Source organism: Nicotiana tomentosiformis, chromosome 8 (genome assembly GCF_000390325.3).
Source record: "Nicotiana tomentosiformis chromosome 8, ASM39032v3, whole genome shotgun sequence".
Taxonomy (NCBI): domain Eukaryota; kingdom Viridiplantae; phylum Streptophyta; class Magnoliopsida; order Solanales; family Solanaceae; genus Nicotiana; species Nicotiana tomentosiformis.
Genome location: NC_090819.1, coordinates 77,217,711 through 77,233,040, shown reverse-complemented (window position 1 = coordinate 77,233,040; position 15,330 = coordinate 77,217,711). Strand labels below are relative to the sequence as shown.

The 15,330-nt window shown below is 39.6% G+C and overlaps 1 protein-coding gene across 1 annotated transcript; it reads right to left on the bottom strand.

Annotated features, from left to right (window-relative positions):
* On the bottom strand, window positions 1-13,780 carry LOC104100958 (DDB1- and CUL4-associated factor homolog 1). Its single transcript, XM_009608339.4, has 14 exons — window positions 13,343-13,780; window positions 10,649-10,730; window positions 10,430-10,546; window positions 10,163-10,341; window positions 9,195-10,077; window positions 9,014-9,111; window positions 8,464-8,884; window positions 7,695-8,291; window positions 7,433-7,612; window positions 6,761-7,357; window positions 3,727-3,837; window positions 2,736-2,854; window positions 1,023-2,637; window positions 1-888 (listed from the first exon to the last, which is right to left on the bottom strand). Exons 1-14 carry the CDS (start codon window positions 13,603-13,605, stop codon window positions 205-207), a joined length of 5,946 nt encoding a protein of 1,981 aa, XP_009606634.1. The 5' UTR covers window positions 13,606-13,780; the 3' UTR covers window positions 1-204.
* Window positions 13,781-15,330: the final 1,550 nt, after the last annotated feature.

Sequence of the window (15,330 nt, the reverse complement as noted above, 5' to 3'; positions counted from 1 at the left end):
TGGACCAAAAAGCATAATCTCTTTCATTTCTGATTCATATGCACAGAAGCCTCGCCATGGATAAAACAGGAAAAGAACTCGAAACTGGCGGAAAAAAATATTAACTTTGCCCTTCCTAAAATACATGAAAAATGTTACATTGCCAAGCAAATTATATGATAATTTATCCATTGATTACATCTATTTTCCAGCAACCTAAATCAACTACAAGAGATCATCATCATCATCATCCCCACTACTAAAAGATTCAACAAGCTCACTGTCATCATCATCTTCACCGTCCGTTACAATCTCCAATATACCAGCTCCACCACCAAAGTCTACACCATCTACAATGAAGTCTCCGTCTTCATCCTCTTCGTCATCAAGCTCGCTCACGCTATCATCATCATTGCTCATATCATCAGCATCGCTTTCACCATCCCCATCAAGATCCGTTCCAAGGATTGCTTCCTCGTCAATGTCATCATCATCTTCTTCCTCCTCTTCGCTTTCAGCATCATCAGGGTCTGAATCATCATCTGTTGGCCGCCTCCGACCAATTTCATACACCCTAGCAGAAGAATACATCTCATCCTGGTCATCCATGGTGACTAGCCCAACAAAAGAATCAGTTGGCTCCGTCGCGAAGTCAAGGACACAACGGTCTACTGGAATGGTTGCAATGTCGGAGTAGTTAACAGCATCTACCGTACGGAAAGCAGCAAAGAGTGGGTGTTTAACACGACGTGTCTGGAAAGCGGACATGACATCCTCAAGATTTCTCCTCAAGATGGCATATATCACATCACCACTCGCATTAAATGTTATTACTGTCTGGTCCAAAGAAGGTACACTTCGCAGAAGCCTGAAGTTCCGCAAATCCCATACCTCAGAGTTTATTATGACCTATACAGAGATGAGAGTTTCAGCAAAGTTAAAACTAAAGATCCACAAAGGTGACAATGAACTACTGTTTAAAAGATTTACCATCAGGCTTACAATATTATCCACCCAAAGGAAAATAAGTGAAATATCTTTACCTCATTGCCAGCAGGATGAAAGCCCCCGCCGCCATAGTCAGTAAATTGATCAAAACGATGTATTGGGCCAGAACCACGACGATCCCATAAAACCCCGTTCCAGAGAAGCATATTGTCTGATGGGCTAAAATGCAGTAAAGAATACATATGTCCACGACCCGAAGGGATACTGGATGTGTCTGTAAGTTTCAAGTCCACTTGGCAGGTCTGAACGTCATATAGAAGAATCTCACGCCGGGATGGTTCTGCAGATAATGCAGCAAATGTTGTACCGGAATTGCTAAATCGTGCAGCTTTACAACCTTCAAATGAATGCCTAGGCCCAGCTGAAACAGAAGTTGCATCCCATAACCGCACATCATGAGCACTTGAAGACAGGAGCATCTGAGTCTCACCAGAAAGGTATGACTGTAGAAGTGTCAAAGGTGCCTGGTGGCTGGTGAAGCTTTCCAAGATACTGTTGCTGTTAGAGTCAAAAATTTTCAGCTCCCCCGAATGGGTGCCAGCAGCAATTTGCGAAGAATCTCCCATAAAAGAGACACATGTCAATAAGACACCAGCATCATCCCGACAAGTTCGCCAAGGTCTAAATCTACTGTAGACAAATTGTCGATCCTTACGCCTTCCATGTGTCCCACCATTCAAACTTCTATATTCACGAGTACTAAGCCGGGATGTCACATTTGATGGTGCATCAAGGCTTCGTTTTGGTTCAGGACAGACATGAGGGTGCAAGAGCGAAAGGGGAGGTAACGTTGTGATAGGAGCAGGACATTGGCGATGCTGGTGCTTCAAGTACTGAACAACCACAGAGTCCAAGGTCAAACGCTCTGCATTCAAGGGTTGTATATCACTTAGAAGACCGTGTTGAGAAGACGACACCATTGGAGTCAGCATACCATTGCTGCACAGGCTATCATCACCCTCAGTTGGAAAAGTACTTGAACCAGGTCGATTATGGATCTCTCTCACAGTAGAATTTGGTGTTGAAGGCACATTAGGATCCGATTGTAGACCGCTTCTACGGACCGCATTTGGAGTAACACAGACTGGAGACCTGATTGCATGTTCCCCAGTATTGAGTCGCTTACCTAATGGTACTGATGCACCTTCCTTCTGATCAGTTAACTTACGTTTCATTGGCAATACAATGGGAGTTTTAAACATGATGTCTGGATCTCCACCAGATTTTATTGAAGATAGAGATGGAGTTTCTGCTGTGGCTGTAGGTGTGACACACTTTCTCGCACCGAACCTGCAACCTGATGTCATTGGAGAGGTTTCACCAGGAAGAGTTTTTGAGGACTGATTACGTGCAGATGAAAAGGCCAACGGTTTCCTTTTTGAAGAACAGAGAATCGACTCAGATTTTTGTTCGCTATCCTCATCGAGTGATGCAAGTTTCGGTTTAACTGATATGAAGCCCCTAGGTGCACGACCAGAAGGCCACTGAATTTGAACTGACGACGTCTCCTGCCCAGATGTTTGATGTGCCAGAGATGACGGAGCAGCTAAAGATGGCAAAGGTGTCAGCTGAGCCTCCTGTAGAAGCATAGTTGCAGTATCTGTCAAACCAGAAGCTTGTAGGTGTTCATGGATGAGGAGTAGAAGTTCCCTGAACTCAAAGACAAAGGAGGTCAGAAACTAGTAAAGGAAAAAAGAAGTAAACCATGATCCTCAAATTTAATTGGGTTGGAGCAAACACCAATTTACCTTGCATGATATGTGATTGGAGTAGCAGCAGCGATAGCAGCTCTCTCTATACGCCTTAATGTTGGGGTAGCAGCATCTGTAGCAGCTAGCGAACTTGCACGCCCGGAATTAGTTACAACCTATCAAATTACAAAAGACACCATTGCACCTCAATTAATAAAAAAAAAAAAAGGAAAGGAATGATAGGCAACTCTGCAGAGCACACTTGCAAGATCACTCGGTATAAGCATTCCAAAAAACTAATATATCACTCTCGCCATCCCAAATGTCTTGACCTACTTTTTGGATTTTTGTTAACCCTGATCCTTAAATCGTAACTCCCTTTCTCCAAAAATTAAACTCAAATAAACTGATACAACTGCGCATAATGATAATGAGATGCAGCATCTTTTCCAATTAGTAGTCCATAATCTATTCAAATTTTCTCCTCATCATTTGCTTGCTAATCAAACCAACTACTCTATTCAGCGCGAATTTAGTACTTAACATACAAGTGTGAGTGTGTGTTAATCTAAGCCAACATTAGAGCTACACATGTATTCTTACAAAATTATTAGTGTAATGCACATAATCACATGTAGTCATACCTAAGAAGCATGGATTAACAAAGAGTTAACAATGGAGGGGGAAATACTTAATAAGATTGACACTAGATAGCCAACAAAACAAAATCCAGATGTGAAGGAGTAGAAATACTTAATTGCAGGAGAAAGCCAGTGAAATTTCTCTATCTCTCCTCTCATTTCCCATCCCCCAAAGAGACCATCAAAATGATCGTCCAATTTGTTTGCTTAAACACAGGAGAAAACCTGTGAAAATACATCCCTCTGTCATAGTCCCTGCCCCCCCCCCCCCCCCCCCAAAAAAAAAAGAGAGAGAGAGAGAGAGATCATAAAACTCAAAATTATCATCCAACTTCTTCGTATCCAAGCCCCTATTTCCAATTCAAGTATTAAAAATTGTACAGAAAGAGATAGAAGTGTTTTCTTACCCCAATAAGCTCAATGGCCACCTGGGCAAGTTCTGCTTGCCATCGATTCTGTTCACTGCTGGGAGTCTGGTTTCCTGAATCCCGGATGAGTTCTGACAACTTTTTCCCAACCTAAAACCACAAAAAGAACAATGTAACTAAGTACATTTCAACATCACCAACACCAGAAGACCAAATCTTTTGCACTGATGTTGCATAAGGGCATCCACGATGAATCTTGGACATTGATTTTCAAGTATACAGAAACTAGAGAAAGGTTAAATGTTTGTGCTAACTGGAAAATTATCTACATATCTGCAACATGGAACTAAGACATAAAGCAAATTTATTACAGTCAAGTCACTGCCTAGCATATCCCCTTGAAAATGAGAACAATAAAGAAAATCAATAACCCACGACCTTATTTGCAACAACTCGCATCTAGGATTTGTCTTCCACCCACAAATGCCCCAACTTAGTGATGTTGCAAGTACCCATGCAATGATGTTGTAAATATTGCTACTACGATAATAGGTCAATAATTCTTTTCATCCATTGCAAAATCCAAAGTGGAGTCTGGCTACAAGTTGTATCCTCTTTTTCTGGGATAGAGTAAGTACCTCATTTATATAGACACTTCTATTTTAATGCCCCTTCATGCATAGGTCTGGTTCTTTTTCTTGGCAAAGAATGTGAAATATATTGTTGATGAACCATTCAAAATTTCACAAACTAAAACCATACTTACACATCTGGAAGCTGCTTTCTCCGACAGCTTAACATTTAGATGAGGTGGCTACGAACATGATATTAGAGCATGCAGAGGTCCTAACGAGTATTACTAGCACCCGCTATTAAAAAAAAGGGAGACATGATTGACCCATAAAAAGGTATCAGAGCCACACCTGAAGGCGTGGGAAAGACCCAAAAATAAATAACTTAAAATGTATCATGTCTAACAGATTAAAGTTTCAGATGACGTGGGTTATACAATAACAAAACAATGACTAAGGAGTTAAGGCTTCTTTCAAGATGCAACACCGCTAAGAATCCTCTAAGAATAAGAAAACATCAACTTACACCACTTCCCAAAAACAGTGGGAGAAGGCAAGAGTGAAACCATTACTACTGTGCCATGTCCCTAGCACAACTCCACACCGCTTCCTGCACCCTCTCAAAAATCCGCCCTAAGAGCTTAATTCTTCATCGAAATTGATTTCCTTAAAGGTAATGCATTCAATACTTGGTCTCCCCTCCTCGTGTTCTTCATAGCTGGACGGGTAGTAATATGTGATACCTTCTTTGATTCACTCTCCCCTTCCAACATGTTTTAATCTATCTAGAGTTTTAAATAAAGTTGTTTATCCTTTGTGCATTTTGGCGGTGTAAGAACCTGGTATTCTTGACACGACTTCTGCTCCCAGCTTATCTCTAGAGCTATCAACATCCATCCTACTTTGCCCTTTAACCTCGTTTAATCCAACGATCTTAATTCTTGCATCAGACTTAAATGTATGTGTTTCACCTTACCAAACAATTCCACATTCCACTGTTTGGATATCAGGTGAAGCCCCTGTTTGTCCCCCTCCTCGTTGGCACTGATCGGTTCCTACCACCACCAAGTCAAGAACATTTCAGATAAACTCACCTTTAACCTAGGACGGAATGGACCCTGCAAGACTCTATCCTTTTTTTTGGGGGGGGGGGGGGGAGATAAGGACTCCTATCGAGGAAATGAAAAGCGATGTGATATCATCATCAACAAAAAACCCAGTGTAATCCCACAAGGAAAAGCTATGTGACATAAAAGGAGAAAAAGGTCGCACCTCCTCAGTAGACTAAAACGAAAGAATTTCTCGGAGCACAGAGTCTAGCAAGTCTAGCTTTGCCGCTAATCTAGACTAGGTCACCCCTGGATTGTAAATCTCTCGGACTATAATTTCACCAATTCTTAAACCCTTCCGGTTACAACCACATATTTTTGGTTCAAAAAAGGAGATTCTCCAACTTATTCTACCAGTATCTAAAAGCATAGGACAATGATCTGAAACAAGTCCAGCAGCTTTCTCCTTTTACTTGCCTCGTCTTTTTCCTTTTGTTGGATGCATACCCTTTCCCTTGTCCATTGGACCATCTTCTGGTTTAACACCATACGTTACATTAAGCACCAGTGTATCAAACTATAATCTTTTACTGAGTTCCAGTCAAGCCAGCACTATAACTTCATGAGAGCAACTAGTGCAGATAGCGGTGGTTTCAGATATAGCAAATGGTTGGAAACGCATCCACGGGTAGCTTCCAATTGAGTATTTATTTTCAAGCCCAATATTTCCACGATTGAAATCCCTTACTCGGCTCAATGTTCTTAAGAATTTAGCACTTCTCCAAGGGATAGATAAAAGGCAGCAACAGTTTTGGAGAACTGTCCCTCCATGCATCATTGCATCTTTTGGATGATATGGTTGGAAAGTAACAAGTCATGCTTTGAAGGACAGGGAAGTGATGTCTCTAGAATTAAGAACAAAAGGATCTTCACAATTTATACTTTTGGTGTAAGAGTAGCATACTGGAAAATGTAGAAGAATACTAGGATTTTCTAGAGATGCTAGGGGGGATACTGTAATAGGCTCTTTTGAGCCTTCTGTCATGTACCTTTGTGTACCATCTTGGTACTTTATTCATTGATACCTTTACCTTATAAAAAAAATAAGAAGAAATTAGCAGCTTTCCATTTGCTGAACTGACTGATTTCAACTAAGGATCAACCCTTTAACCATTTCAAGAAACATTGAAGGTAAGAAATGTAAGAATAAATATAACAACAGACAAAATCACATACACCAGTTATTACAATCAACCCTTGAAATCAATGATGTCAACCACGCGGGAAATTGGAGACAGAAAAATGAATATAGATTCTTTTAAAAGGCAGAAAATGCAAACATTCAAATAGGTATATTGTGCATGGTACTTCACGTTCATTTTCATTTTCCTTTCTTAGTTTATTTAGCAGAGGTCAAAATGAGTAGAGCAATCATGCCCAAGGCAAGCCTACCTGAAGTTTTGTTAATATGTGTGCAATTGTATCATCTCTTGCTAAACCAAGAAGTACTCGGCAAGCAAGAGCACGAAGACAGTCAATTGCAGCTGGAGGAGTAACAATCCGGGGTTGGAGGAGCTGCAGGAGGACCTTAATACCGTTGTTGGCCCGAACAGCTTCTCTCGCTTGGCGGTATCCTTGTTCCAGCTGAGCAGCAAGGCCAGCACAACCAGCTCCAACACCTAATGAAATTCTTCGTTCTCCAACTAATCCTGATGCCACTGTAGACACAGGCGCTTGAGAAGTACCACTGACCGCGGATGTGCCAGGAACTGCTGCGCTTCCACGGTCAGGTATAGTAGATTCTGTACTCCTTTCTCTATTTTCATTCTGGCTGGAGACATTAACAGCTCGATCTGGAATAAACCGCTCAGCATTTCTGTCCCTGGTCTCGCTCCTTTCTGGATTCCGTTCTCTGGTCTCCCCACCAGGAACATTTGCAGATTGGTTAGCAATGGTTTGCTGTGCTTGCGTAGATACAGATGGTTTGTTGCTGATTGAAGGTGGAGGACACACGAGACAGACCAACACATTCAATGCTGCTTCAACAATCTACCAATATCAAAATAAATGGATAAGCATCGAATCGCATTATGAGAGAATGAGAAGAGTTCATTGAGACCATACCTCAGGTTCTACATAACCAACACTGTTTGCTGCATCCAATATAACAGCTATACCCACGCGATCATTGCTTAATGTTGCATTTACAATAAGTTTACGGCTATAAGGTACTAAAGTGACAATATGAAGTACACCGAGCGCATACTGAAGCAAGTCATGCAAATAACGCTCAACAGGTGGAGCCTACATTTGAAAATATAGTAAGTAAAGCAGAAAGCATATGCAAGTACAAAAGAATGAACGGTTTTATAGAAGCATGTACTACCTGACATAATTCCAACATCGTAATATGCCCATTGGAACTTAAAAACGTGTCGACTACAGGCCAGCGGACCCTGACAAATGCAGGACCAAGTTTTCGATCTTTCTGTATTAAACGGTAAACTGCATCCATAGCCTCATTACTAATGTCAAGGGGCTTATACGCAGCCCTAACACTTGGGATATTTCGAGCAGCACTGCGAACACTTTTATTAGGACGAATTGAATCCGCCAGCAAGAGAAGATGTGCTCTGAAGTACTGGCGAAGAGCGATACAGGTGTGATATGCTATCTGCTTCTCAGATGCTGTCAGCACCTCTGGTGGTGATCTATCACTTCGTAATGACCCTGAAGCAGTTAATGCCCCAGAAGAAACTCCAGATCTCACTGCTGCAGCATCATGCAAAAGATTAAGCATTTTCTGTAATCCATCCTGAGCATCAAAAGCATCTAGAACAGCTCTGAAAACAAATGCAGCCGCAAAAAATAAAGCAGCATTTTTTCTGGCTAGATCTTGAGGACATTCAAGAAGCTGAAGCGCCACCTCAACCATCTGATGAATAATGTTTGAAGGAAGGGCACAAACACGTTCCATTATTCCCTGTGAAATCATTTTTCAGAAGTTACGGACTTCATTCAGTCAGCAACTAAAATTTCTAGAGCCATAATGAATCAAGATTTATTTTAATAAGTCATTATTAATCAAGATTCAGGGTATACCCAACCAAAATATAACATTAAAAGGAGTAAAGTGATGGATGAGAGACAGTTACCTGAATTGACCCTATAGCGAATAAGCATGAAGAAAGACCACAGAAAGTCTGAGGAGCTCTTGGGACAGCAAGCAATTTTTGCATGCCACCACGATCCACAAATACTGCAGCAAATTTCCGATGTGCGGCCAAAGCGCATATTAGCTTCAGAACATCAGGCAAAAGAAGCGAAATCTTGCCCCCCTCTTTATGTTTGGAATTGCGCTGCAACAGCGCAATACACACGTCGACTCCTTTTTCGTGCAACACAGGTCCAAGTACTTCAACATACTCTCCCAAAATAACAAGACACTGGATGCAGAACTTCTCTCTCAACTTTGCAAGAGAGTCGCTATCCAATATGAAGAATTCATCGACATCCTCATTTGCTTCTTGTGTTGTTGCTTTAATATCATGTGATTCAGCTTCAGAAATAACACTCCTACAATGTCTCAGCACCACATTACTATAAGTTAACTGTAAATCACGGAAAGTCGCAGATGAAGGCAAAATAAAATGTTTTTCCAGTCATCAATTGGGGATGGCTCATACACAAAAACAACACACCAACCTTGAAGCTTCAACTGCAATACCAGCATCAATGACTGTGGATGCAGCTTTTGAAGCAGCCAAAACTGCAGCCTCGTCATCATTTGTCTTCTTAAACTCCTGAGATACGTAGGGATGGTGTTAAGATAAAAATCAACAAAGACTTCGTAAAATACTACACAGGATAAGAACTGAAGACAAACCTCATAAGCAGCACTCTTGACTACTTCTGCAGCAGCATCACCAGCTACTTTAATGGCTTCGATTGGAGCATTAGCTGCTTTTGCTTCTGTTTCAGCAGCTATAACAGCTTTTTTCACCAGGTCAGTGATATCCTTGGAGCCGACTTTACATTCTAGGAAACATTCATCATTTTCATCCCTCTCCATCACAAAACCATCAACATTAGTCCTACTCAGATTCTTCTTGCTATCTGGTGCTCTTATCGATTCTTGATTTCGGAATAAATTTCTGTTCCGAGATTGCCCACCCAATCTATTTGTGGACCCTGGAGAGGTCAAAGCTGCTTCATTCTCTGGAACACCCTCAGTAACCCTTCCTCGTCCTCTGTGTCTTGTCCACCCACGATTCACCCTGCGTCTTGATAAGTCATCTCTAGCATTCTCATCATGATCTTCTTCCCTTAGGGATCTGTTACCAGGTTTTGCCTTTCCCTCGCGTAAATCTCTGATGTGCCATCTTTCTTCACCATCTACATCTGCCTGATAATTATCCTCATCAACAGCCATAGAATCAGGTGGCTCTTCATCAGTCCAACGTTCATCCCCACGTATATGCCTACTGGCACTTCTATCGCGGTCCTTATCCATAACTTGATCACCATGAAATCCATCTTCCGCTACTCTGGTAATATCCAAGTGAGAACTTTCTGCAACTTGACGCAATCTACTTCTACACTCCTCTCTAGCTCTTACGCCAGTACCTGTAGATGATGCTTTGCCATCCACCAATGCCGTTGCATCTCTTTGGCTTGTGGTGGTCTCCCCCAAAATTCTAATCCGAAGATAGCGCATAACTTTTGCTGGGAGCCCAGATGTTAATACATCTTCAACTACTTGACCACCACTACCATCAATGGAGCAAATAATGAACATGACTGAAACAGGAGATGAGTCATAAAACCAATAAAGATATGGGCCTAAGAGCATACCTCGCCAAGCATACAGCAAGAAGTCCAGTAGAGTAGGTCTTCAGCATCTCAGAATCGAAGGACCTCCGATCACCTGTCTCATGCTTCCAATAATGATCATCACCGGACAATCTGGTTGTGTCATCCATTGTCCAGCTTTTTAGATTTTCCAGCACAGTGTCTTCAAAAACATGTGGATACTGGATTCCATTTGCGATGTATTAATCTACATGCATAACAATGACAAAAACAATCCTTTAAATAAAATAATCAAGAATAGAACTTTACCATCCAAGTTAGTGAACAGCTAAAAAGCAGCCTTGTAGCAGCAGCCTGCACAGAAACTGAATATCTCCTCTCAGATAGGAACTTTGAAGATATCAGTTCAAAGAATTCATCATTGTCCTGCAGGATGATGGGAAGTGAGTAGTTAATATTGCGACACACTAGTATACGAGGTGCAGATACAAATGTCAAAGAAGAAAAGCAAGAGCTACTATAGCTTACCCGGATAAGGTTTCCTAGTCGTCCAACATTATGGGAAGACCGACTGTTATTAGAGGCAGAATGACCACTCTCTTCCATGTATCTGCACTTGAAAAAGTGAACAAATCTGTCATTGTCTTGTTCCAACGGGTGAGACAAAGCATTGATGTGTTTACCTCTGACAAGAGGTGGATGTATTGAATAATGCAAGCAGGAAACAAGACCTAGCCCCACTATGTTAAAGTTGATTAAGGTCAACTATCATGTTTTTTCAATATATTTCCTGAAGTAGGGAATAATCGTAGGAAGGCACTGACTTAAACTTAAATAAATTTGATAATAAAAAAGGAGAAAAAAGAGGCAAAGGTAGAAAATTATTCATAATATCATGTAGCACTTGCTACAGGATAGAGGCCATGGTTATCTTTGTTAGTTCTCTACAAATCTGTGAGAATTAATTTTTATGTATACAGATGTTTCATACCAGCATCCTCTTGATGCTGATATATAAAACTTCACCTTACTTATCAAAAGAAAATGTCATGTAGCACTTCAGTAGTATCCTACTACATACAATTATCAAATTGCTAGTGATAACTTCCGGATAACCATCTTAAAACTGTGATGAAATAAAATAGCACTCTACCTTTAAACTTGCTGGTCCAAACACATCATGCAACGTAACACGGATTTACAGCAGTTTCTAACAAGCATAATCCGCATTCTCTTTTTTTAATGAAAAGGTAGAGACCATCCGCATAATTTTAAAATAGAAACAATTAAAAAAAACGAATATAATGCGGCACTAATATAAAACCACAACAAAGACAAGATCCCCATACTCCAATATATAGCATTCTTCATCATAAAAAAGGACACTGGGCGCAACTATACTAAAAATGAAATTGAACTAGTTCCACCTCCCCCATTCCCTTCATTACTGATGGGTACCAGTGCTCAGGTCCTTTAATGAAGCCAGCATAAAACCTTTACACAGAAAGGAAGAAATTAAAAGAAGTCAACTTAAAGATCAAAAAGTATCAGTCAAACTGACCACTGCAGCAAGAAACTAAAAGCAATGCCAATTGTCACAAAGAACCCAAAGTTTAGGAAAATGCAGTTAGACTTCCAATATCCTGCAAGCACTACGTATACACGATACTAGTCATGATTAGCATTTTGATTCAAATTCACAACTTTGGGTTCACATATTTTAGCAAAGGCCCAAGGCTAATTGGTTTAAAAAGCCCTTCTCATTATCATAAAACAGCAGGGAATATGGTTGTACGTTGCGCAATCGGGAAAAATCACTCAATCACTCAATGACAATAAAGAATGGTGCATTCTCTAAAAGTGGCGTAGCAACATCAAAAGGCCTCTCTCTAATACATTCCCCACTAAGTATCCAAGTTTCATAATTGAAATTTCTCTAAAAATAATGACACTTCAATATACTGGTTAGGAAGGAATTATAGAATTGACGTTTCTAATTCCCTGTGCTAGATGCTCTGTGAAACAACTTCCAGCGATAACAAAAGAAAGAAACATAGAGAATGTAAACCCATTTGATAGCTAAGGCAATTAGGTGCAGTTCAACTCATTGATTAAAAAATAATTAAGCTGTAGCTCCAAATCTCTCTGGGAAGAGAAGATAATAAACCGTAGGGGGGAATAGAAATCTAAACAGTCCAGAAACATTTACTATGTTGACAGCATAATCTTGTAACTGGTCAACAAATAAAACAGTAGATGATATCTAAGTTCATAACTTCATATCATGGTAAAAGAATCCAAAAGCTGTACTCTAATATGGAGGTACAATTATAGTAAAATATTCATCTCTTCAAGCTACATGTTGTTTGTTAATACACACACACACGAATTGGGTGAATTAGAAATGTTCTCAAGACAACAGATTTGGTCTCCTCCTTTAGATATGGAAGGGCAGATTGAGAGGCAGAAGACTACAATTGACCCAATTCCAAATAGCAAAATGGTTTCACAAAGATGAGTAAGTTCACTATTTCACGCCAATATAGAAGACATGTTGCACTAAGAACCCAATAACAAACCAAATCATTTCGCAACCACCACTGAAAACATTAAAACTAAATAAAATCATATCGGACCAGTGTGTCCCAATAATCATAACTAGAAGCAAGATAAATTAGCACAGGCACGACATCACAACTCCCAATAATCCACGAGTTACTATATTGTTATTTTTCTGTTATAAGGCTTCTTACTGTTTTTTATAAGGCTTGTTTACTGCATTTACTTTATCTTTTATTTTTTATGACCATGCTGTCTAGGCATTAACCAGGTAAAATTCAGAAGAAAGAAAAAAAGAAAAAACAAAGACCAGCAGAGGTACATGTAACAGAACTTAACTACCCTGTTATTATATATAGGACGTATTAAAATGACGTTCATGTGTCTCATTGCTTATCTGCTTGCTAAATGCTAAACCATCTGTACCATTTTGAAATCCCCAACAAATTCTATAGATTAAAATTCTACATCAATAGCCACACATACACACATACTGCCGAGTAGAATTTTTTCTGTGCATCAATATAATCCCTAAAACCCACAAAATCGAACTTCACTTCAAATATAACACAAAATTCACTTCACTAAAACCCCACAATTCTGAATACCCAAAGAAATCAACAAATGATACTGTACCAAAGAAATCAACAAATGAAACTGTACCTGGATTCTTGAGTTTCAAAAAGAGAAGAAAGGGCATGGATAGTATTAGGGTTAGGGTTATCAGGCGCAGCAGTGATTTTCTCCATTAAAGCTTGTGCTTTCATGATCAACTCATCATTCTCCGCCTCTTCTTCATCTTCATCTCCTCCTCCTCCCGTTTCTTCTTCTTCTTCCTGGTCCTCCGCTGGCGTCGTCTCCGGATGCCGCTCCTCCTCCCCCTCCGCCGCCGCCACTGATTGTTGTTGGGGCCGCTCCTCCTCCATATTAAAATAAAATCAACAAAAAATTCAAAAAACTAGATTTTTCAAATAGAGTATGAGAAAGCGTTTGCTTTAGGTTTGAAGTGATTCTGTAAATGCAAGTGTTTTTTCTAGTGTAGAAGAAAAGAGTACAAAAAAAGCCCACGCCACCAGCTTCTTCTGTGTTATATGAACACGGGGGGAGGAAAGTCTCGAAGAATCATTCGAGCCGAATTCTTCTTGACCCGACCCTTAATAAAAAGCCCAACTTCGTAAGCCCAATGCTTTTAATAGGGAAACTGCAAAAATAGCCGTTCCCAGGGGTGAAATTCAAAAATAGTTAAATTTACAAGTGGTAATTGAAAAATAGCTAAAATTTTAAAAATAATCGAAATTTAGCCACTTTTCATGTAAGATAAATCTGAACGAAAATACTGTTCAAAATTCAAAAAATATTCCATCATAATATACTGGAGTTTCAGCTAATATACTGGTTCAGCATAATATGATGGAAGTTCATACATAGGTGCTCCAATCTCTAGTATATTATGATGTAACTTTTCGTGTGCTGAAGTTCCAGCATAATATGCCGGAAGTTCATACACATGTGCATCAATCTCCAGTATATTATACTGAAACTTTCCGTGTTGCAGCAAAATAGTGGCTATTTTTCAATGACTTTGCAAACGCTGGCTATTTTTTAATTACCAGTCCGAAAATTGGCTAGCCAATGCTATTTTCACATTTTTAGGACTAAAGTTGTTCAAAACCGAACCATAACCGTTAACCGAACCGCAAATGGCTTATTGGCTTATTGGTATCGGATTCTCGGGATAATGGTTGGTGAACGGATTAAAATTTTATAATTAACGGCTTAATGGTTTGGGGGCGGATTACTTAACTTCCTTATCGGATAAACCGTTAACTCGTTAAGAATTTTTATATTTATACTTTTACTTTTATGTATATAAATAATATTTTTGGTCGGTCCAAGGTATATGGAACCCATCATGATCCGGTAACAGATATAGACCCTTGATGTAGGATTGGATTTGAGTTAGTTAGGGCACAATAGTACTGCTAGTCTGCTACTTATATATATAAAAATATATGATTAAAGCTAAAGGTGGTTGATAATATCGTTGCCCAAATACTACACTCACTCCAACTTTGAATGAATTTGATTTGCAAAGACAAAGCAAAGTCAAGAAATTTTAGCCTTATTCGGTTAGTTCAGCTTTGAAGAGTGCCTTTATTGGGGTTCAATTTCTATTTTCTAGTTTTACTTAGTATATTTCAATTTTTACTTCGTCCAGAATCATTGCAAAGACAAAAGCAAATGTGATGCTTTACTCCAAATTTTTCCTTAATCGATAATCTGATAAACAGCCCCATAATCGCTCGATAATCGCTAGTCCGATACCAATCCGCCCGATGTCTTATTGATTGGCTAGTGGATTACTATATTTATAAACCAATAATCGATTACCCAAACGGTTAGCGTAAATATCCGCTCAATTCGCCCGATAAGCACCCCGATATTTAGGATCCTTATTTAATGGGGGAATTTTCAGAAATGGCTACCTTTTAAGGAATTTTTAACAATCCATAGCTACATTATATATTTTTACATTTCGTAGCTAGTTTTTGACAATGCGTTGTATTTGAGTATATTTGAATACATTGTTCAATTGTATTTGTTTAAAAAAAATTGCAGGTCTTCGAGTGTATTTGAATATACTGTTAAGT